Source organism: Siphateles boraxobius, unplaced genomic scaffold (assembly GCF_051911475.1).
Source record: "Siphateles boraxobius isolate OS27281-9 unplaced genomic scaffold, OSU_SipBor_1 26, whole genome shotgun sequence".
NCBI classification, from domain to species: Eukaryota; Metazoa; Chordata; class Actinopteri; order Cypriniformes; family Leuciscidae; genus Siphateles; species Siphateles boraxobius.
In genome coordinates this window covers 18531355-18556521 of record NW_027508876.1, presented here as the reverse complement: position 1 = coordinate 18556521, position 25167 = coordinate 18531355, and the positions used below count along the sequence as shown (strand labels likewise).

Genomic DNA, 25167 nt, shown 5'->3' with positions numbered 1-25167 from the left:
ACAAATGTCACGTCACTACCGAAACAGTGTGTGTTTTAGTCTATTGTCTGAGACTGATTTTAACCAAACCCCTACATTTTTGATCAGAAAATATTCCTGTGCGCCTCTCTCTCATAGCCTCTCTTTCATTATAGAAAGCTAACATCATTTAGAGGGAAATGTGGTCAAAAGTCTGAAAATCTGTGTGTAACTTTAAGGAACGTCAATACCAAACACCTTTTTTTCTGCAATTAAGCTAACTTTTTTGGGTGTTTTTCCATAAAACGTAGTTTTTGTGTACAACTGTTCAAAACTGTAACCTTGTTCTGGTTATCATCTTTGAGCTACCTCAGAAGTATCTAAAATTTGTCACTACCGAAACATGTGGTGAAGTTTCGGTTGTGACATCATGTTTTTTTGAGTGTTATTCGATAAAATTTTGCTTTTGTGTGTGTACAACTGTGCTAGTTAATCATGTGCTGATTAGCATCTTTGAAATAGGCTCAAAAGTTTCTTAAATTGTCACTACCGAAACAGTCATAACCGAAACATGTCATCATTGTTTTGGTAGTGACAAAAGGGAACACGTAATCATTTATTTGGGGGAAATAAACAAAATTTAAGTACAGTTATATGCAAATCATTAGTATCTTAGTATGTTTTAGTAGTGTTTTAGTATGCTGGTTAAAATTCTGTAATGTGATGTGGTCGCTACCAAAACATTACTGTCACCAGCGAAAATGTGCCGTCAAGACCGAAACATGCATGTTTTGTCTAAAATAAAGTATTTTGAATTATCAACTAAGATGTTATTATAGTGTTTGGTTCAATGTAAATTCAAACTAATGAATCCTTAACTTTGAAATCAGTATGATTAACGTAATGCCTTTTTACAAAGAAAGATTGGATTAAAAATCTTTTATTTATTAAATTATTTATTATTGTGTTTCGGTAGTGACAAATATGGGAAGAGGAAAAATATTCCAAAACTTTCTGAAAATACAATATGATAATTAACTGCACAATTACTAGAAACGTGTACCTTGGATATTAGGCCTATATAATTTGCATACATAAAGAATTTGTGAAAAAAGACAAATTTTTTCCAAGACGCTTCCATCTCTGACTTTGTAGAATGGCCCATAAATGTCATCCATTATAGACTTAGGCTAAATAGAACAACCATAAATTCTAATTCGGTTTTTAAAAATCCTCAACAGATTTAGCTCAACAGAACAACAAGCACTAAACATGACAGATCTGTTAATGGCCTGTTGACATTATTTATTTATTTATAGTAACATTGTTTATAATATTTTATTCGTATTAAAAACGTTAAAAAGATACAGAAATGCGATAAAGGATAAATAGGCTGTAAAACTAGTTGAAGTGAACGTTGCATCACACAGACTGCCTTATTAAACATTAAGATCAAACACCCACCTTCATAAAATATTCAGTACCCCTCCCACCTCTCGCCCCTTCATTAAAACATTTCTGAAATCACTGCAATTTCTCTTAGTATCTCATCGAAATAATTTCCCCTCTAAACCATATATTCTTCTGCTTAATGTAGCTATAGGCTAGAATTTATAATTTTCTTTATCACCAGATTCTTTAAATTTGATATTTCATATAGCTTATAGTTTCCTGGGTCTGAAACAGGTTTTAAATGACATTATAAATGTGAGATACGCTGTCTAAAGTGTGAGCAAACACACTAGATCAAAAAGTGCTGTAGGCTAATAATTTGTAATACAGATTACTAAACTAGTTGTTTTTGTATGTGCTGTTTATTTTTTTACTTGACACTTCTTTGTTAGATGATTTTGATACAACGCAAACTATCTATAAATATCCAAACTGCTATTTGAACATAACCTTGAAAAAGCAAGTCAGAAATAAGTCAGAAAACAACAGTGTATAAAATGTAATTTATCCAGTTTACATCTGGTGTCATGACATTAGGCTATTTGGGTTCAACATTAGTTGTATATTGGTTTTCTGCAAAATATGCAACAAGCAACAAAAACAAAAAAGATTTTTTTGCTTTGTTTGTTTGGTTTAAGTACACAAACTTTTTTTTCTCTCGTTTTCCCCCACTTTTTTGACAGCTGATATCAAGTAAAAGTAACTGTAGGGTTACCTTACCATTGTACATTTTTCTAAAGGATAGTTTCACACGGTCAAATCATGTGTGTGTGTGTGTGTGTGTGTGTGTGTGTACGCGCCCCCCCCCCCACCCCCCCACCCCCCCACCCACACACACACACACACACACACACACACACAGAGAGAGAGAGAGAAGGGGAGAGAATTGAGCGGCTGCAGATTTAGACTCTTTGTTATTACACACTCCGTCACTGATATCCATAGACCTGATTTCACACGAGGGCTGATATGTCGCCGATTACCGTCATCTGACAGGAGCATATCGTCTTGCATCGATCGCCGTATGATCATGAAGTGTGTGTTGTATGTTTATGTGGATGCAGTGGTGTAAGATCGTGTGCGGTGTATGGTGCGTCTGCCATCTGGACTCACTCCGCTAGCTCGCTAGCATCAGGCTAGCTGAAAATTATCAAAACATAAGTGACTGAGGAGCAATAAAATCCCGTTTCCATGGACAACACGTCCATCATTACCCAGGTAGCAAATCCAAAGGAGGAAGAGATCCTTTCTTCTTGTCAAGAAAAAGGTAAGGCGATAGGCGACTGCTTATTTGACTGGATGTTGGATGGTTTTGTTTTGACAGCGGAATCGCTGCGGCTTTGCTGTTGATGCTTTTAAGATTTTATTAATCCATAAGATTATAAAGACTAATGCTTTTTTTTAATTATAATATTTTATAACAATAATTTATTATATTTATTAATGTTTTATATTATTGACGTTTTTTTATTGGAAATCAAAACTAAAATACAGAATTAGATTTTTTTTTCAATGTATGGTTCTCAGATTCTGACTGAGAATCTTAAAACAAGTGTTTCCAGTCAGCTGCCTTCTGTTCGTGGTTTTAAGCAACAATGTATTTAACATGGATGCACTGTACTCGCTCACAGTTATTTCCCTAAGCATCAATCTTTGCTGGAGCCAGAGCCTCAATAAGCGGATCAAATTATTTTATGCCACTGAGCCTGAAATCAAAACACTGAACTGGCTTTGCCATTCATTCAGATCCCAGTTTTTGCATCAATTTCTTAATGTCAAATGATAATCATGCATTGTTGTACTACTGCTCAGAAATGTTGATGGTTTTCTCTCTTGAAAGCAATAACTGTGGATGAAAGAATCAGTTTAACTGCTACTAAACATATGATGTAATTTCAGTGTAAGAGGTGGATTGCTGTTGTCAGTAGTTCCGTAGGATTGGGTTAACAGTGAAGCAGAAATGTCTTTGTTAATTTTCTCTTTGGATTTTGCAGTGCTTCTAAAATAAGATTTATTTTACTCAATGAGTTTGCCCAGCAAATCAATATCTCCTCCAGCCTGGCACTTTCCCCAAGTGCTCTTGACACATTTTGAGTCGTTTTGGTCACCATCTGAAGCCTAATGCGGTTAAACCCCTAGTTTTTCCTGGAATTGAAACAATATGGTATCAAATATTGAATTCCATAACACTTCCATGGAGCGTCAGGAAACAAACTCCTACTTATGCAGTTATCTGTGGCTTTTTATAATTGCTTCTTAATTTAAGTTCCCAAAGGAATGCCTGCTTAAGTCAACACAACACACACTAATGTGAGATGAAGTTATGAGATTAGTCCAAACGAATTAATGTGAGTAAATAAATCAATTAAATTATTTTCATGTGGCTTTCGGCTGCTTTACTAAGGATAACAACACAACATAAACATTTTACAGTCACTTAGAGCACAAGCAGATGGTAGTCCACATGTTGGGGCCTTACTTGACGAGAGAGGAGCAGAAGGATGATGTCTGGTTTTGGGACGTAAAGCACCCTCTCACCGCTCCCCTGCCGGGAAGTTGGATCAGTTGACTGAGGATACCTCCACTATGAGAGGATCACATGGCAATGGAATCCCTCATGACTTGATATCAGTATCAGTTTAACATACCTTTTGATTTAGGATGAGACGGGATGCCCGCTAAGCTCGAATTCTGCCTGTTAGATTCAGAGATGTTTCTCGCTGCAAAAATGTTGTCCTCTTATGCTTGGCTCCTGAGAATAAGTTCAACGCTCTGTTTGTCAGCCAGGCATATTTTGTTTTTGCCATGAAGTGGTAAAGCAGTGGTCCTAAATAAATCTTAATTTTTGCACGGCCATGTTTCAAGAACAGGAAAGCGCACACTCACAAATCAAGCCATAGCTGCTTGTGAGTGAATGGACCACTGTAGCAACATTTTTTACATCATAGTAATTCTTTGAACAGATTTAATGTGATTGATGTTTGAAAATAATGTCCTTTAAAGAAATATATTCCAGGTTCAATACAAGTAAAACTTAATCAACACAAAATAATTTCCACTTTGTTCTTCTTTTCTTCAAAAAAAAAAACAGATTCTTTCTTCCCTATTAATACATCTGAGTGGGACTGCAAAATTCGCCAACAAAGATAAGTTTATCGTTTTACAAGATTGAGTTGACATTTTAATTAAAAAAGGTAAAAAGAAGTGAAAAATGAAAAATTTCCATGGAGGAATTTTTCACAATAAGATCCATAACATGCATTTTATAAATAGATATGGTGAATTTTCAGAACATCTTTAAATTCTCACTGTTTATCAGTATTTATTACTGTATAGCCATGAGATGTGTCAATATTATTTTGGTGTTACAAATTGCTTTCCTGTGTAAAATTATATCAAATTTTACTTTACAATGCCTAAAACCCTAACAACTATAAAAATTAAAACATCTTTACAGTTCAAATAATACAGAGGTTTTAACAGATTATTGTAAGTGCTCTGTAAGCTTCACAGTTCCAATCCCCAATTACTTCTACTTCCATGTTGTTTTGTTATTCCTTTAACTTGAAATCAAGTTTTTAGATGAAATGAGGTCCATTTTGGGTGGCAACTACTGACATTTCATATTAGACATTTCCTTTAAATATAAGGACACTTTGCTTGATGCAGCAAGAACACCCCTTATGATTTTGCCCGGCAAGGAATTCCCATCTCCGTTGCGGCTTTGGATATTCAGAGCTTTCTGTGTGATTACATTTAAAGAATCTCATTAAAAAGATGCCACTGTCTCATATCTACAGCTAAAAAAGGATAATGAAGCATAGCTTTCGAGGTTTGTCATGCAGAAACACAACCTTCCCTTTCCAAAATGAAGCTTTGCCCACCGGTCCCCTCGTATGGTGTAAAACTCTCCTAACAGTGGCCACACTCCTTGGATGTCGGCCACACTTGTTGAATATTTCAAACCAGATGGGGCTATTTTCAGAAACCTATCGGTTTCATTGTAAGCAAAGAAGCGTCTGACAAATGCATGTCGTGTTTTGAGTGCGGCGCTGCTGTTTGTGCTTAGATTGCACCTTTATGCATAATGTATAGAGTTTAATGAAGTTGGCGTTGGAATCTTGTTGCTGAGGGTCTCGGGACAAACGCCGTCACAGGTGATAAAGCGAATCCAGTTGTAGATGCACGTGATGGATGAGGTAGAGACTTTTAGGGCTTGTTAAAAGCTTTTTACCCTTTAGTCTCTAAGAGAAATAGTCAGTCATGGTTAGGTCTCCTTACACTTTATTTGGGAATATGCTCTCATTTTGCATTCTTGTTGCAATCTTAGCCTTGCATACCGAATGCGGTCCGGTGTACAGTCTGGAGGTCTTTTTTGGTCTCTGAGTGAGTGTGCAGCAAATTACAAATATGTGCTCATAATTCCAGTTGATTAGAGTACACATTATGTTTGTTTGCAAGGCATGAGGCCTTGTTTTGTCAGTCCACAAAAACTCATAGAATAAGCGCTAGGGAATTGGCCAGGCCAGCTAATGTCAGGAAGCACATGATGACATCATACAATCAGCATGAAACACTATTATCCAACCAACTGTAAAAACAATCCCTGTATCATCCATCTGTGGTTGACGACCAGTCTGTTTGGCTTACTTCATGCAACTTATGGATTATTAGCTTTATGCAGGCTTCACAACATTAGGGAGAGATGGTTGCAAACCTAGAAATGGGTCATGATGGATTGTGATGAGGGAAAGTAGTTTATTGTTTCATATATGGATGCACTGATATTAAAATGATACTATATTGTGAATATAAATAAAAACTAAAAATGACTCAATTTTTAAATGCTTCAAGAGAATTTAGGAATCAGAACATTATAATGTATAATAGCCTATGAAAAAGGAATATTCATTTTGTGATTTGCTAAAGATTACATTATTGCTTTTAAAGATGAACTATAAATGAGTGTTTGATAATTGTATGTAATTGTATTTTTGTGATTTTATACCTGTGGTTATTTTTAAGGTTGCCTTTTTTACACCTGGCTGGGGGACTACCGATGAAAATTAGCACTTCTGAGCTAACTCGGGTACATTTACATTGTTTCAATGTTGATTAATGTACACTGTCCCCTTTCAAATAAAGAGAAATAATGGCAAAGGTGATTTTAATGTAAAATATAAGGGGAAATGAGCCTGCACAACAATTCAACATCAAACAATAGGCCTACCGATAAATTAAACAACTCTAATATCGGCCAAATTATCAAAATACTATAGCAGGGGCGTAGAATTTAGTAGGGACGTTAAGGACGTGTCCCTACCACAGACTGTAAAAAAATAGGTTCCTACCAATATCCAGTGACACTGATTTGTCCCTAGCAATAATTTCGATAAAAAATGTAAATATATTTATATATAACCACTGTTGCCGGGTATGTCTTGTAGGTATTTCTTATTTTATTTAAGCAGGAAACATCTCATTTAGATTAAAATCTATTACAAGAGTGTTCTGAGAAAAATGCGCAAATCCTGGAACACAAACGGTTAATAGATCTAGGTCCCGCCTGCTTAACACACATCGCTAAACTGATTGGCTTTGTGTTTTCTTTCTAACTTGTGAGTGGTTGTGGCTGGTTGTGCGAAAAGCTCATTCGAAGGAAACCTATGCGGTATAAAATGGGGAGTAATCTACAGTTCTGTGCACAAAAATACGGGGCAAATCGCGTCAAATAATGATTCGGGGACAGCTCAGTTTTTACAATAATGTATGACAATCGCGGGATAAGTGGCAAACAGTGTGTGTGTGTGTGTGTGTGTGTGTGTGTGTGTGTGTGTGTGTGTGTGTGTGTGTGTGTGTGTGTGTGTGTGTGTGTTTGTGTGCGCGCGCACAAAGAGCACTGAAACGTAGTAAAAACATCACTTAGTATGATTGTTAAGCCGGTTTAAAAAAAAAAGGAAACAAAGAAAATACACGTAAGAATAACATTTCCGTATATTGCCATTTTTGTTGGGACAAAGACCATATGTCCCCACAAAGATGGCAATTTCCGAAATCCTTGTAGGGATTTTTTTTTAAACAGCTTATAAATCACACTAACTTAAGTGACGTTTTTTGAAAATGCAGAAAGTTATCTGTGATAGGGTAAGTGTAGGGGGGTAGAATACACAGTTTGTACTGTATAAAAATCATTATGACTATGGAAAGTCCACATTAAACATGAAAACACAAAATTGCTTGGTCTGTTGAAATGAGAGGTCTGTTTGATGAAGTTGAAACCCTTGTCATCCCCGTCTCATCAGCTGAGGCTGAAATAATTTTCATTGCTCTTAGGACACTGAAAACATGGCTCAGAACAATGGCACAAGTTGCTGTGTGTCATGTCCAACAGGATAAACTGGACAGTAATGATGTGAAACAAATATGCCAAAAGTTCATTTCTGTTAACGGGATAGTTTCCTTAAAAAATGAAACTTCTGTCATCATTAAGTTGTTTCAAACCAGTTTATTTCTTCTGCTGACCACAAAAGAAGTTATTTTGAAGAATGTTGGTAATACAGTTGATGAGCCCCATTGACTTCCATAGTATTTTTTTTCTTACTATGGAAATCAATAGGGTCCATCAAATGTCTGGTTACCAACATCTTTCAAAATATCTTCCTTTGTGTTCAGTAGAAGGAGGAAATTCATAAGGGTTTGAAACAGCTTGTGGGAGGGACAGAATTTTCATTTTTGGGTGAACTATTCCCTTAACTAACCCTTTAATGACAGATGCAGACATGTGTTTGGCTTCTTCAAAAAGCAAGGAACAAGACCGTATTGCACTATTGCATTGCACTATGAACGGCGTAAAGTTAAGTCTCTGTTAAACTCCTTTCTTGTCTTTAATAGTTACCATAACATTACAGAATTCATTAACGTATTGTTAAGGTCAATATAGACTAAAAACCTTAATATTATCCTATTAATCCTATTAATTTCCTGATTCGTCAGCTTCTGGGAATGTCCCCACCAATCTCAAAACCAAACCTACACCCTTGCCATATGTAATACACTATTAAATAAAACTTTAGTATACGGTATAACAGTTCAATTAAATTGATCAAAGGTGACTAAAGAGTAAAGACTTTTATGTTACAAAAGATTTCTATTTCAAATAGGCCATATGCTGTAATTTTGAACGTTATTATCAAAGAATCCTGAAAGAAAATGTATCAGTTTCCACAAAAATATTAGGCAGCACAACTGTTTTCAACACTGATAATACTAAGAAATGTTTCTTGAGCAGATTTCTGAAGGATCATTTGACACTTGAGACTGAGTAATGATGCTGCAAATTCAGCATAGCCATCACAGGAATAAATTAATTACATTTTAAAATATTCTAATAGAAAACAGTTACAGTATTTCCCAATATTACTGTTTTTACTGTATTTTTGATTAAATAAATGCAGCCTTTGTAAGATAATTATATATAAGAAGAGGGATGCACAATGTACTGTCTCAGAAATTGTATATCTCAAATTCCTCTTTAAAGCCACAGCCGTACACATTCATACGGACGTCTGTGATTAATGAAGTCGGAGGACGTATTTCACAGTGAGATGCCCACATTATTATTGAGGAGACATTATAAAAAAAGATGCCTCTGGCTTCCCCCATCATGCTTTGCTCTCTATAAATAGCATATTGGAACATGACGTGCTAATAGAGTTCAAAAGGAAGAGTTTCCCAGGTTATCCCGAGGCTACAGATAGATCCCCACATGGGATGGGATTGAATTCAATCAAATTCACTGTACTGCTCCATGCTTTGGTGATGCATTGCTGCTGAACTGACCAGCCTTGCTCTAATAAGTCTTAACTTTGTCAGGTATCATTGGATGAGCCGTTTACCTTAATCAGATTAACAAGTGTCTGAGCGCAGATGTTGACGTCAGCCAATTAGAAGCTGCCTGGCACCTCCTACAGAATCATATTTCAACATGGAAGAACACCAACGTTGTGGTCCTTTGCTGTATGGATTGGTCGCCTTGCTCAATAGCAAAAGGATGTTTGACTTCCCAATTCTCAGTTTAGTTCCTGCAGAAATACCAAAACGTTGTTTTCTATAGTTTTTAACAAGAAGCATGATTATCGTGCTAATGGCCATTTTTAATACAGTCATCTACTACTGGCTAAACAACTACATGTTTAAACCTGCTGGACAGACTAAAACTCTTCCACTTCCACCTAATGTTGGCGTGACATATCTTGATCTTGAAGCTAATTTTTTTAACAATGTACTGTAAATCCACAAATCTGATGAAGTTTGCATCACTGGTTCTGTTATTTTTTTCTGTGCGCAATTGTGAAGCTTTTTTTGAAACAATCTGAATTGTATAAATCGCTATATTAAAGGCAACAGGGATATCTTGGAGGCTTGGAGAAGGGGATGCATCTGTTGAGATTCAGAAGCTTGAGGCGCTTGTGAGAAACGGTCCGCACTCACACTAAATCTGACCCACCATCAGAAGCCTTAGAGGTATTTATTCTCTTCATAAGACACTCTTCCTTTCTTTAATTGTTAATGTCATCTCTTAAGATGTCATCTGTGGATTTGTGGCTTCTGGAAGGCTGATGGAGGTCTTGAAAGGAAGCTGAGGAGATTGAATACTGTTGGCGGTTTAGAGTAGCCAGAAGTCATCAGGGTCAGATAGTGTGGGTGGGCTTTGCTTCCGCTTGTGTAATGATACTCACTGGTACCCTCCTGAGTTCTTCATTTGATGGCGCTGGGTGTGTGTTAATGTGTTAGTATATGTTATCTAAGTGTGAATGTGTGAAATACTATGTTTCTCTCAGTCTTGTGTTTTCTGTATTTAGCACCTCTGTAGACTCTAAGAGTAGCGGTATAAATTTGTGCTTCAGCATATGTTTGTGCTTGTGTAATTTATGCAGCAGATCTCTTGAGCTTTGTTTGAGCTTTGCTTCTGGTTTGTTTTGGACCGAATGCTAATCATCATTCCAGTACAGTACAAGGCATTCGGTGCCAGAAATACTGTATTTTCAACAAAAATATTCAATAATGATTTTTATTTTATTTAATATATTTTAATGTTAATTTATGTTTTCTTTGATTAATTTTTGACAGTTTATCAAATTTTGTTTTAAAAATGTAGAATGTAATTTTAATAACAAGTGAAAAAAATACAAATCACTTATTTATACATACATATTTATTAGATGTTTCAAATAGCAATTATTTGCAGTAACTCAATAAAACTTAAATTTTTAAGGAATATCACCATTTTTGTTCTTTGTTTTAATATTAAATGTAAACCTCTGTTGTGCAGCACTTTGTTTGCCATTTTTTAAAAATTATATTTTGAAAGAATTTTAAATGGTTTGTTTTTATGCCTTCATTTTAGTACCACCGATTTGATAATACATTTTTATTAAATCATAAATCCAGAAAAAAATCAGAAAGAATAAAACATTATACAGAGCCCTATTATTTAGAAATGTTAACAAGTTATTAAATAGTTCATGGTCTATGAATTCAACTGATTAGACATGCTTTTTGCTTATTCATTTAATTAAACATTTAAACATGGAATACATAAAAATCAATAGGCTACAAAAAACACTGAATTCGTAGAAAAAGAAAACAATTTTTTGTTAAACTTTTGATAAATTGTTGCAAGTTTCATGATTTCATTCAATTAGACATGCTTTTTAATGACTAAAATTTCATGTAACCATTTAAATTGAACCCAAAACAATTCAAACTAAAAAAATTATAGCCGGAAAAATGGAATTAGGGAAAAAATATATAATAAATAATATATTAAATTAATAAACAGTGACAAAAAGCATCAATTAGATGTATTTGTTATCGTTACTTTGTATTTATGTTTTTGTTTATTTATATCTTATATAGGCCTACATTATGTGTATCTTATTCGTATATCTTTATTTTTTATTTTACTATCTGTGTACTGTCGTTGTCTCTGTGTACTGGAAGCTTCTTCTGTCACCAAAACAAATTTCTTGTTTGTGCAAACATACTTAGCAATAAATCTCTTTCTAATTCTTATTCTGAAAAAACTAAAATGGATTTCATAGGGCCTTACAGTTTTCTTTTATGTCCACATATTGACTTATCCAAGTCCATTTTAACAGTATGACTTTCCATTATGTTAATCATCATAACTGCACGATTCAGATATTGTACGCTGTTTTCACAGTGGCAGAAACAGCCGTTTCCTCCAGTGAAGAGAGTCTCAATTTTAGACCTACCGACCTTGGCTCCGTGGGCAGTCAGCGGTCCCCTGGGTTCAGAGTGGTTCTCTCTGTGAATGTGTTTTAAACTGGGTATAATTACGGTGTATATATAATATACGTCTGGCAATTCCACCAAGTGGTTAAAACGTATAATTTATTATAATATAAGAGATGATCGCGTTTACTCGCGCTCCACGCTGCCACTTGAAATTAGGAGCTAGTACAGTGATCTGTCACGCCACATCAAAGAGCGCAAAAACGGCATTTATTGTTTGATTTTTGTGATCAAATTTGAAGATTACACCTTGCTTATTATCGAAAGTAACAAAACACGGAGCGTGCTATTTGGTGTTAATTGTGTTTAGGCTACAATTCATTGTGTACACATTCCAGGTCCAATGAGCTGGGCTGGGCGGGGCCGGGGTAGCAGGGGGCGGGGCGGGGCGTGTTCGGTACGCCATGAGAGTATTGCGATTTGAATCGTGGGTTCTGTATCGCGGTTCTTCGGTTTGGTTCGGTTCGAATATCGTTACACCCCTAGTTGTGGCTCATTTCCGTTGTGTTGTGGCTTAATTTCGTTGTGTTGTGAACTTATGTTTGCTTTTTAAATTTAGTTGTGTTGTGCACTACTGGGCCACCATATATAAGGCTCAAGTTAACTCTATTAGCTAAGGGGTAATAGTGGCTTGGAGTTGGAACAGGAGATTGTCAAAAGGGAACAACATTGAGGCAGGCTGGGACATGACCAAAACATGCTCTGATGATGTTGACACCGTTTCAAGCACTGCTGCCTTGTAATTCAGATCACTTTAAATTGGCAGATCTGTGGTGAAAGGTTAAAGTACTCACAGACGTAGAGCCTCCTACACTCGAATCTACTGTTTTTTGTAGGTGCTTGCCATGGCACGTGTCAATATTATTATAGCTCATACCTCTAAAGTTAGAGCTTTGAACTTTGTGTGCCTTCCCACACCTTTGTGCTACAGACATGAATGTTACCTCTAATCATTTGGATTGTTGAAGAGAGGTGTGCTATTATTTTATATTATTTATTTTTCCTGGTGGAAAAAAAAACCTTACATTGCAGAATAGACCTGAGCCATTTCTACAGACCAGAATATCATAGAGACTTATAGAGAAAAATATATATTTGGACCAGTAAGCTGCTACTCAAAACTTCCTAACAACCACATAGCAACATGCTTAAAAACACCCTTACTCTCCTGTGGTAGCTAGCTACCTTAGCAACTGCATAGCAACACCCTGGCAACCATCCACAACACCCTAATAGTGGCAGCAGGTTTTGAATGGTCAAGCCCACTCACATTTTGTTCTTTTGATTTTGACCAAAGCATTTTTAATAACTGTTTTAATTTTCCTTGCTTTTAATTTGTGATTGTTTTTATTCCTTTTATATGTAAAGCACTTTGAATTGCCATAGTGTATGAAATGTGCTATATAAATAAACTTGCCTTGCCTTGCCTTGCCAACATGCTAAAAGGCAGTTAGAATATTTTAGCAGCTGCATAGCAAAACTTTGGCAACAATCCACAACACGCAGTAGCAAAGTGGCGGAATATTTTGTATGGTCAAGCCCACTCACATTTTCTTCTTTTGATCTGGACCAGTAAGTAACCACCCGGAACATCCTAGCAACCACAAAGCAACATTATAAAAGACAGTCAGAATATCTTAGCTACGGCATAGCAACACCCTGGCAACCATCATCAATAAATTAACAACTTGGGAACGATTTTATATGGTCACTCAATCCCACTTACATTTTCTCATTTTGATCTGGACCAGTAAGCAACTACCTAAAACATCCTAGCAACCACATAGCAATGTTTTAAAACCACTCAGAAAGCCTTAGCAGCTGCATAGCAACCATCCATAACACACTAGCAACGTGGCATCAGGTTTTATATGGTCCAGCCCATTAACGTTTTCTTCAGGAAAGTTTCCAATTAAAATTCAGATTTCCTGCTCATAAATGCCAGCATATGCACTACCCACTAGGCCACATCTCCCACTAATTTACCAGTTTTAATCCTTTTCCTAAATGTAATGATTGAATTATCATCCTCAATTTTATTTTTGATGGAAAATTCCCATTTTCTCTGTGAAAGGACACATCAGAATATAGCAGAATATTTAAAGTCTAGTGCACGTGTGTGTGTCTAGGTCTGTAAAATGATGCTATTCTGTATGAAATCAGAGAGTGTCTGTTGAGTCTTCAAAGTGAAGGGTGAACTACATTTAACGGTGAGCTTATCTCCTGAGAGATGTACAAAGTGGAACAGTGGTGCTGGAGGGAAATGTTTGTGTGTGGAAACGACATGATTACCTGCCTTCAGCAGATGCAAACCACTTCAGTAACCTGCAAATGACCACTGACATTCTCTGAGTTGAATAACGGGGACGCCCTACCAAATTTAGATACGATATTCTGTATTCCAGTCAGGGGGAATTCAACCGTCAATCCAAGCACTTTTATTTGCATGAAAATCAACTAACAGGCACACGTCTCTTTGTAAGACTGTCATTGTCACCAGCCTGCCCTTTTCGCATCAGTCCCGAGAGATGCCTGGATCAGATGCTAATGTCAGAATCAGAAAGACAGAGCACGAAACGTATTGTGTGCAGTAGTCCTACATCTGCTATCTTCAGTCTTTTTTCTCCCTCCCACCTCATCTTCTCTGCCTCTGCTTTTTCCAAAACAACGTGGAACGTGTTGTGTAACGGGGCTGAATAGTCACATCTCTCTTATTATTTTCAGCGACTAATTCCACCGCGTCTGTCACATCCTTCATTTCTTCAGCTGCAGTAACGTGGCCGCAGGGTCCGGAAGGGTCTCGTCTACAACGCGATACATCACAAACTCACATGAGAGATGAGTTCTTCATACCACCCCAACACTGTCACTACCAAGCAGTTTGGGGGAAAAAATTAGATTATTCACTTCATTGTTTGTTGTAGGTATGCAGTACATTCTCATATTCCCACCATCACGAAAATCACGAAAAGAAATATTAAACACAAATAATACTAAATTAAATATGAAACTCGCATTTTTTAAATATTGAAATTATTCAACTTCAGGGAAGAAGGAGACAGGAACCGGCAAACAGAAAACGTAACTTTAATGACAAAATAAACATAAACAACAAAAACGAAAGTCCCTCACGGAAGACAAAATGTCCCAGGCCTGGTCCTCCCCTTTGCAATGTCAACACTCCTCCTTTGATCCTTCCGAAGCTCCTCCGTGTGACTCGAGACCGTTGTGGCGCACAGGTGCCACTGGCCTCACTCTGTTCCCACTGCTCTCGACCCCGCACTGCTTGCCCCATACCCCCATCACCCTTCGCAGGTCGTGGGGCATCCACGAGACTGCGCTCTACTCCCCGTCATGGCAGCTGCAGCACCTGGGGGTAAGGACAGATGAGGAGAGAGAAAGGAGATGGAAGGAGGAGTAGGGATAGAGGGGAGAGAAAAATAATTCTGGGCCCGGTAACCAGAACATACTGCTGCTCGGTCCTCAACCAGCTGGGAGGCTGTCACTCGCGGTGCCATGCGATGGTACTGGACACTCCTATGTGCTCGGCTTTCTACTCCTCAGCCGCTGGTGGACGACGACGGCTCCTTCGGCTACGGTTGCCCGTCAGCAAGCCCCCCCGTTCCCTCGCTCTGCCTGCTCCTCTCCATCATGGTGCACGGCAGCAAGTCTAGTCTCTGGTGAAGGACGGCGACTCTTCCGTTCCCTCATTGACAGCAGCCGCTCCTCCTTGAACCAGATGGACAGCATCGAGCATCCATCCCACATCAATTGCTCCAGCACCACCGCCTCGGGCAGTCACCACTTCTTCATGCTGCCCGAATTCCTCAGCACCACGTTCACCCTCAGTAGCGAGGGCTCTCCTTCCTCCCAGGTTTCGGTGCCAGTGTAATAAAGTTTAAAGTTCAGGGAAGAAGGAGGCGGGAACCAGAAAACGTTCAGCGTAAAACTTCACAATCACAAATCACAAAATAAACAAATAACAAAACGAAAGTAAAACATTAACTTAAACAAAACTCTGACATAAAGTCCAGGCCTGGTCTTCTCTCCTTGACTGTCGTCACTTCTTCTTTTATCCTTCCAGAGCTCCATTTAAACATAAGTGCTAGTTATCTCCAAAGTTAAACAAGTACTTTGATACTGATTATTGGTAAGGCCCACGAGAGGCTTCAAACAAGTGCTTACTTGACATCACAGTAAGAGGCGGCAATTGTTTCCTTATCAAAAACAACAAACACAGTAGTGTATCCTGCACTGGTATTAATGCTGAAGTTAAGTTTACAGCACCATGGTAAAATATAATATTATTTTCAATTTTAGCTGAGTTTAGAATTGGATGTGATGAGGTAAGAACACTGGATTATACCAAGTAATACAAATACAACGCTTGAGCTCTAGATATTTAAGGGATTTGAAAGGGAAGATTTTCACAGCATACTGTAGTTTCACACGGGATTCACAAGCTTGAGTGATACTGTCTTTTGCAGCATATCAAAGAGGATTACACAATAACTTTCTAAATAAAAATGTGTAAGTTATTTGTTGATTGCACACAAAACAAACAGCCTGACCAAGTGTAGTAAGTTCTTTTAATCGTTCAGTCAAAAGGCTTACAAAGTCCAGTTTCATTCCATTCCAATTCCAGTTTAATTATAGTATGGATTAGGAGATGCAGACATGAAAAACAACCTTATTACAGGAATAGTTCACTGAACATTCAACAGTCATTTTGGTCTTCATCATTCGGCTGTCTCCTCTGTGATGTCCTCTGGTTTACATCATCCTAACTGACTCGAGACAGACAATGTGAGCAGCACACCGAATATGCAAACATTTAAAAACCCATGATGGATCTTCGCTACTCATCTGGCTAATTAGGGAAGAAATCAGCCTGAGGGAATGGTTTGAGGAAGATAATACAGTGTAGAGGATCTATATACAGTTAATCTCTTTCTCATTTTTCCTCGTTCGGATCAGCTTTCGGAACAAGGGCACAAACAGATTTGTGAACTTGTTTTTTTTTCTTTGTTTGCTCACAGCGGACTGAGCATCTTAATTATTAAAGCAACAGCTGAGCGAACGTTTGATGCTTAAACCGGCCCTTGCTTTTCTCTGTTTCTGTATTCCTCTCTTATTTAACCTTTCCCCCATTTACTTTACGCCACTCTCCCATCACAAACACACTGACTACAGCTAGTTCTGACCCTTGTAATGAAGCTGGGGGTCTATGTTCTTTGCAGATGGGCAGTTTTCCACGCTTTGGGTCAGAGGGTTATTATCTCTTCCTGTCAGGAATGTCAGGAATTTCCTCTGCTTTCCTCTTTTGACTGTGAAAGCAAAGAGACCATACCCACCCATGTGACCGTTCTGCATCGGATTACCTCACTCGCAGACTGTGGGAATGGTCTGCACACCATGAAAACAAAGCTTCAGCCAGAGTTCCATTCGCTAACCTGGAAACTGCAGTATGAATTTGTCTTTGCAACTCTTGATTTGCATATTGCGACTCCCTGTGCAATTCTGTTTTTGTGCATTGTGATTTACCAGAAAGACAGCTGTCAATCAAACATCAGCATTTTAGGGCCGTCAGGGTTTTTATCTCCACACTCATCCTTTCTCCTGTGGTAGCTAGGTTTGGGTATCGTTTGAATTTTAACAATTCCGATTCTTATCGATTCCAAGTTTTGATTCCAATATGGTAAAGAAATTAAGACTTTTAGATATCAAAAATCCGCAGCATGAACAGCCAACTAATAAATTAGACTAACTAATATAAGTTTTACTTGGGCTGGGGTAAACGATTATTAACTAAACGATTAGTTGGGCGATTATTTTTTCGATTAGTCGACTAATCTAACGACTAATTTTTCTGCTGCTCGATTAATAAAAAAACATAATGTATCTCAAATAAATACTAACTAGTGTTCTGAATCATGGCTAACGTTAGTCTAATGTTATGTATTTGAACACCGTCATTAGAACTCTATAACCGCCAAAAGCGTGTTATTGAAATATTTTTTACACACATTTTTTATCATAGAGAATGTTTAAATACTAATATCAGCTTACGAGGGAAACGTAGGCGGAGTTAGTGGTGCTTCGAAGGCTGCTACTGCTGGAGGTGATTCGGGAGAGGTCTGTGCCCATTTACCGATCAGAGCGTGCGCTGACACGGAGTAAAGCCTTGTTTAAACTTGACGCGTCCGCACGAGCGCGAAGGTGTGCGGGGCAAATATGACGCGTTGCGTCCTCAAGACTGGCAAGACCCCATTTCGCTTGGCTGTGTGCACGGCTTCTTTTGTAACAGCGCGCGCGGCGCTGCAACCGAGGATGAACGACTTCAAGCCGAATCTGCCCGAGCATGTACCGCTACAGAACTAAGTTTTACACATTAAAGACAAGTAAACAGTCAGTAACACAATAAGAACAAATATGCAAATTAGTAGTAGCGCAAATAAATATAACTTTGAAGTCAAATGCAAAATAACACTGCATAGTTTATTTTTTATAAACAAGATATAGATTAATCCTTATTAAAGTTACAAGTTGTTCAGTCAAGATCAGTGAGTGATTTTCTTTGTCTTTTGTTCTTTGATTAAGCGTAATGACACAGATGGCAGCAGGTTTTAATAGGCTGCTGTAATTTTAATACCTAATGCACTGATCCAATATACTGTTACACATTCATTTTCTTTCTCAACTGTTTACGTTCACTTAAGACATAATTGACTGTTTACGAGGATATTTTGTCATAATTTTGTTTCGTTCAAGCGCAAGAAGAGACGAATTGAGTTATCTTTCACATCTTCTTTGGCTTGAATGGTTTAAAATGCACACTCTGGAATCGATAAGTGGAATTGACATTTTTGTTTTATAATAAGTATCCGATTCCTGACCTTAATTATTCGATTCTAGAACTGGATTCCCAACCCTATTGGTAGCTCTACTACACTCTAAAAATGCTTTGGCTCAACCAATCAAAATGAACACAACAGCTTTCATTAATCTTTTTTGGAGGTATGACAACTCAACCAACAAAGTACACAGAGTAAGAGGAACTTCATTTTAACATAAACATTTTTTTATAAAAGATTTCATTAAATGTCCAAATGACTATACTAATAATTATTATTATACTAAATAAAAATATTAAACAAAACAATACATTATTAATATTTAATATTAATAATAATAATATAAATTTATATATTTTATTTTTTTTACTGTAAAATAACAGTTCTAATATTTATGGCTGTCTTAATTTCTTAATTTTCAAATTCATACGTTTAACCATCAAGCTCTTAATGCTTCTCTTTTGTTGATTACAGTCGAATTAAAAAAGCTTTTCATTACACATTTGTGAAGATGGTTGGCACATGTTGCATTCCCAAATGCGTGTTATAAACTCAAACTGCAAATCATAACAATCAATAATAAAAGATCATTCACATAATAGAAATCTTAGGAAAAAAACTGCCTGTTGTTGAAAAATGTTCTTCTAAATTAATAAATAAAAAAACAAATGTGCCACATGAGAATAGAATATGTCCTTTAATTTTAAAATATAGTCATATATGTAAAACACTATCTTTTTATTATCATAGAGATACTATAGTTTTTATCAATATGTTGAATTGATTTTATGTTTCCAGTTTCTTTCTACTTTCAGTTAAAGTTTTAGTAATTTTGTTGTATGTTTTTGACATTTTTATTAGTATATATTTTTTTAATATGTCTGCCGTTTTTATTCATTTTAATCTCAGTTTTAGTTATTTTAGAACATCAAGTTAAACTAATTTAAAATAATAAAAGTACCCTTGGCAACTAGCTAAAGTAAAATTGGTTAATTGGTTCATTCTATTAGTGATGAATTAAAAAAAAAATCAGTTTTGGTTATAGTTTTAGTTATCTATAATAACACTGGTAGAAAGAGACAATTAATAGGCTACACAACATAAATAAATTCAATAAAAAATAAAAAAAATTTGATTTTATTTGTATGCAGCCAAGCCACTCTGAGATACTGAGAACAAGAGCTGGTTGTGTACAGCTATACACTCTGAAACATTTAATCAAATTGCAGCCTTTGCGTTTTTAATCACGGTAAGCCATGTCGCGATTCCAGTATTTCGATTAATCGGGTAGACCTAATCTCTACTTTGTTAGACAAATGATTGCATTTTAGTGAAGTGAGGTTGAATTTGAATAGAATACGCTGTAGCAGGGAAATTACCGCCATGCAAACTGACTCCAGCCACATTCCTGTGGTCAACCAGAGAATATGTTTTTAGATGGGTATGTTTGTATGAGTGCTTCTGGAGAAAACCCTGTTTGTGTTGGACGGATGGTTGTTCAGAGGGCTGGTAAAGGGTACAGGCTTCATTGCACTGGCCCACCTCCCTCCATCTCTCCCTCCTGTGTCCTTCCCACCTGCATATTATTAGACTGCCGTGTAGGGCAGACGATCAAGGCGGGAAAATAGTCTCAAAATGGAGGCCCGGGAGGGAGGGATCGCACAAGAACGGTGTTTTGGGAATGTGAGCAAAGAGGTTGGACTGTACCATTTGTTCTATGACAGACGGTATATCTTCAGTATAGACTTGGCTACTCATTATTATAAGCTTGAGAACTTTGTTCAAGAGTGTAGTTATGTTTTAAAATATAGTATTAAATCACCCTAGCATTTCTGTGTCAAGTTAAGTCAAGTCAAGTCAAGTCATCCTCATTTATATAACGCTTTTAACAATGTAGATTGTTTCAAAGCAGCTTTACAGAGATAAACATATAATTTAAGGTAACAGAGATTGGTTTGGTTTTATAGTGGTTCTTGAAAAATGTTTTTTCCAGCTAAAGTCAGTTTTGATTGATTCACTTCCGTCTAAATGATCATTTGTTATTAAATTAGGGGCCGCTAAGACGACACCGTTCTCTCAAAACAGACTTTAAACGTGAACCTGTGATAGACGCTGATGCCGTTCACATGCGCATTAAGAATTGATTCTATAGTTATGTGCGTAGGTTTGTAATGCCTTACAAACCATGCCTAAACAAACTACTTGTCTTGTCTATAAATTTTGATGCAGAGTTTTATTTTATCTTATCACTTTGGGTAGATATGCAAACCGAAAAATTCCACAACGCTTTATCTGTAGAGTGGTATAGGGATCCTCCATAGGGAAAGGCTAGTTGGCACTTCAGCACTGCATTGTCATCAGGTCCAGGCGAAAGTCCTTCGTCAGATCTGGAAACGGCCTGGATACGGCAGGCTGCGGGAAAACCTCGGGATAAACAAAGACACTAAAATTAGAGTAGATGCCATTCTTCTTATGATGTAACGATTACATCAGGATTTAAGGGAAGTGTTCCCAGTTCCGGCTGACCTAATCTAAGCAGCCTAATATTGAATTATAGAAGCGTTAAGAGTTCGCTCAAGTACTGGGGAGCTAAACCATTTAGTGCTTTGTAAGTAATCAGCAATATTTTAAAATTTATACAATGTTTAATAGGGAGCCAATGCAGTGTTGACAGAACCGGGCTAATATGGTCGTACTTCCTGGTTCTGGTAAGAACTCTAGCGGCTGCGTTTTGAACTAGCTGTAGTTTGTTTATTAAGCGTGCAGGGCAACCACCCAGTAGAGCATTCCAATAATCTAGCCTTGATGTCATGAACGCATGAACTAGTTGTGGAACGCATTTGTCAATGAGAGCATATGACGTAATTTAGATATATTTTTAAGATGGAAAAATGCGGTTTTACAGACACTAGACACTTGACTTTCAAATGAAAGATTGGTATCAAAGAGCACACCCAGGTTCCTAACTGACGACGAAGACTTAACAGAGCAGCCATCAAGTGTTAGACGGTATTCTAGGATATTACGTGTGGAAGTTTTTGTCCAATAATTAGAATCTCTGTTTTTTCAGAATTTAGTAGTAGTAAATTACTAGTCATCCAATTTTTGATATCAACTATGCATTCCGATAATTTTGTGAATTGGTGAGGTTCGTTAGGTTTGGAAGAAATATAGAGCTGAGTATCATCAGCATAACAGTGAAAGCTAATTCCATGTTTCCTAATGATATCTCCTAAAGGTAGCATGTACAGAGTGAACAGCAGCGGTTCTAGTATTGAGCCTTGTGGTACGCCATACTGAACTTGTGATCGATAAGACATCTCGTCATTTACTGCTACAAACTGATAGCGGTCAGATAAATATGATTTAAACCATGCTAATGCAATTCCACTAATGCCAACATAGTTTTCTAGTCTATTTAAGAGAATGTTGTGGTCAATGGTGTCAAATGCAGCACTAAGATCAAGTAACACTAATAGAGAGATACAACCACGATCGGATGATAATAGCAAATCATTTGTGACTCTAATGAGAAGGTGTTGAAGGTTGTCCGGCTCGTTTGCGTCTCGTTATGCCTCAGAGCTTGTCAACTGACAGGTAATTATAGTAAGATAGAAAATCAGAGGGTCTAGTGCCTCTTTCTCTGTCTTTGGTGACGCCCACACCATCTTTAAAATTAGTGTTGCACAAGTACATTACAATCTGTTTATAAACACTGTTTTTTTTTTTCTCAAAAATACAGAATGTTTCATTTAATTTTTTTGTATTATTATTATTTGGGATGGTGCAAACCTTGTGTGACTGTTCCTTTATGTAAAGAGAACAGCAATAATTGCAAATGTGTCGCCGGTTCGGTCTCAACTATATATCTCATATTTTGCTGAGACTCGTCAAAATAGTCTATAATCAGTGATCTGATCTCGCATCAAATTTTTACAAGGAAAAATATGAGAGAATAAATTTTTATAATGCTAATTTCAAGTTTCTGTTCTCATACCGTGTGAGAACACAAATGAGGCAGTTGTGGAAATGTTTTTATTTATTAATGTACTTTTTATTATCTTTTGCACATGTTTTCGACATTGCTTTCATGTGGCATTTAGTTTAAATTTTTTTTTTATAGTATTTTATTATGTTAGTTAATGCATCTTCCACCGAAACAAACTTTTGTTTTACATGACCATTTTCCATCAACAGGGTTTTCTATAAGACCTCTATGTATGAATGACCTGTTATGATTGGATGTTAGGATTTGTCTTGGTATGTAAAATAAGCAGTATCTACAAATATGCTGAATATTGGACACGTGGGCTCTCATATAATAAATGACATTTGCTTTGTGACCGTATATAAAAAAGCATAAATAGAAAAAAGGAACAAGACAAGGAAATTCTTATTTTTCATAATACCCCCCTTTTAAATCACACTGACTTCACATGTTGTGCAGTCGCCTTATATAAAATATAAGCAGAAGTGACCTGCTGTTCTCATACAGGTGGTTAATAATGGCTCAAGCCAAAGCTTGTGGTTTGGGGATCATCATAAAGACTAATGTTCTTGGGCTGGACTGAGTTCTTTGCTGTATCGGGCCACAGGAAGCGGATTTCCTCATGGTCTGATGTTCTGTGACCTTATGTGTTTTCCAATAGCAGTAATCAGACAGATGCTGTTAGCTATTACCCTAATGCTTCTTCCATTATGAGATTGAGACCCGCTTGGCTCACGGGTTTTATTTTTATTTAACCTTTATGTAAGGAGGCTAAACACGCTGAGATTTAAAAGTATTTGGATAAGACATACGGTACCTGGCCAAGACCAACAATGGCACAAAAAGTTTGAGTTTTTAAATGCAATCGTATTTACCCCATCTTAAATTAACCAATAATAGGCTGAACCAAGTCTTCCTGCAAAAAATTGTACTGCTCTGTACTAGTTCCTGATTTAATGAAGGTGTATAATTGGTTGATTGTTACCACTTTAAGGTGTAGTAACACTTGGAGAGCACTTGGCCCTCACGACTGACCTGGATAACGTGAAACCCAATCTGTACCGTGCCAGTTTAACATGCAGCAGGTCACAAGACATCTAGACCGACATCTCAGTCATCAGTGATTGAGCCTATTGTTACTCAATTTAAAAGGGAAAATATAAAATATACATTTTCCAAATGCTATTTTTCTCACCTCTTCTGTTTTGCCATACTTCTGCTGCTGTCAAAAGCGACCTGTTCTTCCAATAACAATACCTGGTCTGCCCTGCAGGCCTCATTAGATAACCTAAAGAGAGCAAGTTTTTGTTATCCAGTCTTTTTCTCTGTTTATTGCCAAGCGAGTCAACTGAAGTGCAACCAAGTGATGTGACTTTGGAAATATTCCGTATTTTTTGTTTCTTAGTGCTATTTGTGTAGTTCCTGCAATTGCTGGGCAAAATATCATGCAAATGTGTGCGCATACCCAGAGTGTTATTATGAGATGGGCAAAAGAGTTACTTCAAAAGGAAAGCTTTAGTTATGGTTTTTGCTTTTGTGTTTTGCTTTTGGTTTTGTTTTTACTTTTTGTTTTGTTTATTGCTTTTTGGTTTTGGTTTTTGCTTTGTTTTGTTTTTTGCATTTTTGTTTTTGGTTTTGTGTTTTGCTTTTGTTTTTGCTTTTTGTTTTTGTTTTATTTTGAAAGGTTCTGCATTTATTTTAGATTATTTTATAATTTTATTTTATTTGTTTGTTTTAGTTTTTTGCTTAGTCTTTTGCTTTTTGTTTGTATTTTATATATTTTATTTTATTTTGATCCTTGACATCATACATATGTTTGCATAGCAACTATAAAGCGTTCACCTGATGTAACACTCGCAACAGACTCGTTAAAAAAAAAAAAAAAGGATTTTAGACTCACTGCCATCAGCTTAACCATGTCTTCCTCACACAATCAGCATTTACAATGTCCGATTTGTGGGAGCTTTTAATGCTGGTTGTGTAAGGGTACTTGAGATATATTGCTGTGCACGATGACGTTAAGTTGTATTCATGAAATACAATCGCAGAACAGCAGGCGTGCAAGTGCAAGGGGGCAAAGGTGACAGAGTCGTCCATGGAGACGCGTTCTGTGTACCATAATACACAAAAGGAGCTGTTTGCACACTTGTTCGGTCATGTGTGCTTTACACAGTAACCAATAAGCAAACTCCAACAGACCGTTGTTTTTTCACTCATTACGACCTCCTTCGTGAATGTGCGCTGTATGCGAGGCCGACGGGTTTTAAGTTACAGGGCAGGGAAGGTAAAGCCCCAGATGTTTTGAACAGTTTGTACATTGGAGTGACCAACGCGTGGTGTGTGTGTGTTTTTCTCTGTCACAGTCTCCCAGTCCAACAGCAGTTTAAAGAAACACAGGAACAGAAGTATCTTTAGTCCCTTCTTCTGCTGTTTCCGGGACTATAATGCAGAACCACCAGCCACCAACAACAAGACCTGCTCCCTCCCTCCACCTGCCGAGGAGAACAGCAGCCCTGCAAAGGTGAGGCCTCATATATTTCTCTAACGGCACTTTTAACGGCTTAAATCTTTGGCACTGGATGCATGAAATTGGACAGT

At 37.1% G+C, this 25167-nt stretch overlaps 1 protein-coding gene across 2 annotated transcripts in view; it reads left to right on the top strand.

The window, feature by feature from the left end:
• The first annotated feature begins 2246 nt into the window (after positions 1-2246).
• The window catches only part of ctdspla (CTD (carboxy-terminal domain, RNA polymerase II, polypeptide A) small phosphatase-like a), a 35809-nt gene continuing 12888 nt past the window's right edge, over positions 2247-25167 (top strand). Inside the window, exons 1-2 of one of the 2 annotated variants that reach the window (XM_077244615.1) lie at positions 2247-2677; positions 24933-25090. In XM_077244615.1, the coding sequence (XP_077100730.1) occupies positions 2602-2677; positions 24933-25090 (234 nt within the window). In that variant the 5' untranslated portion in view covers positions 2247-2601. The remainder of the gene's footprint in view (positions 2678-24932; positions 25091-25167) is intronic. The other variant, XM_077244614.1, reaches the window with a different exon arrangement.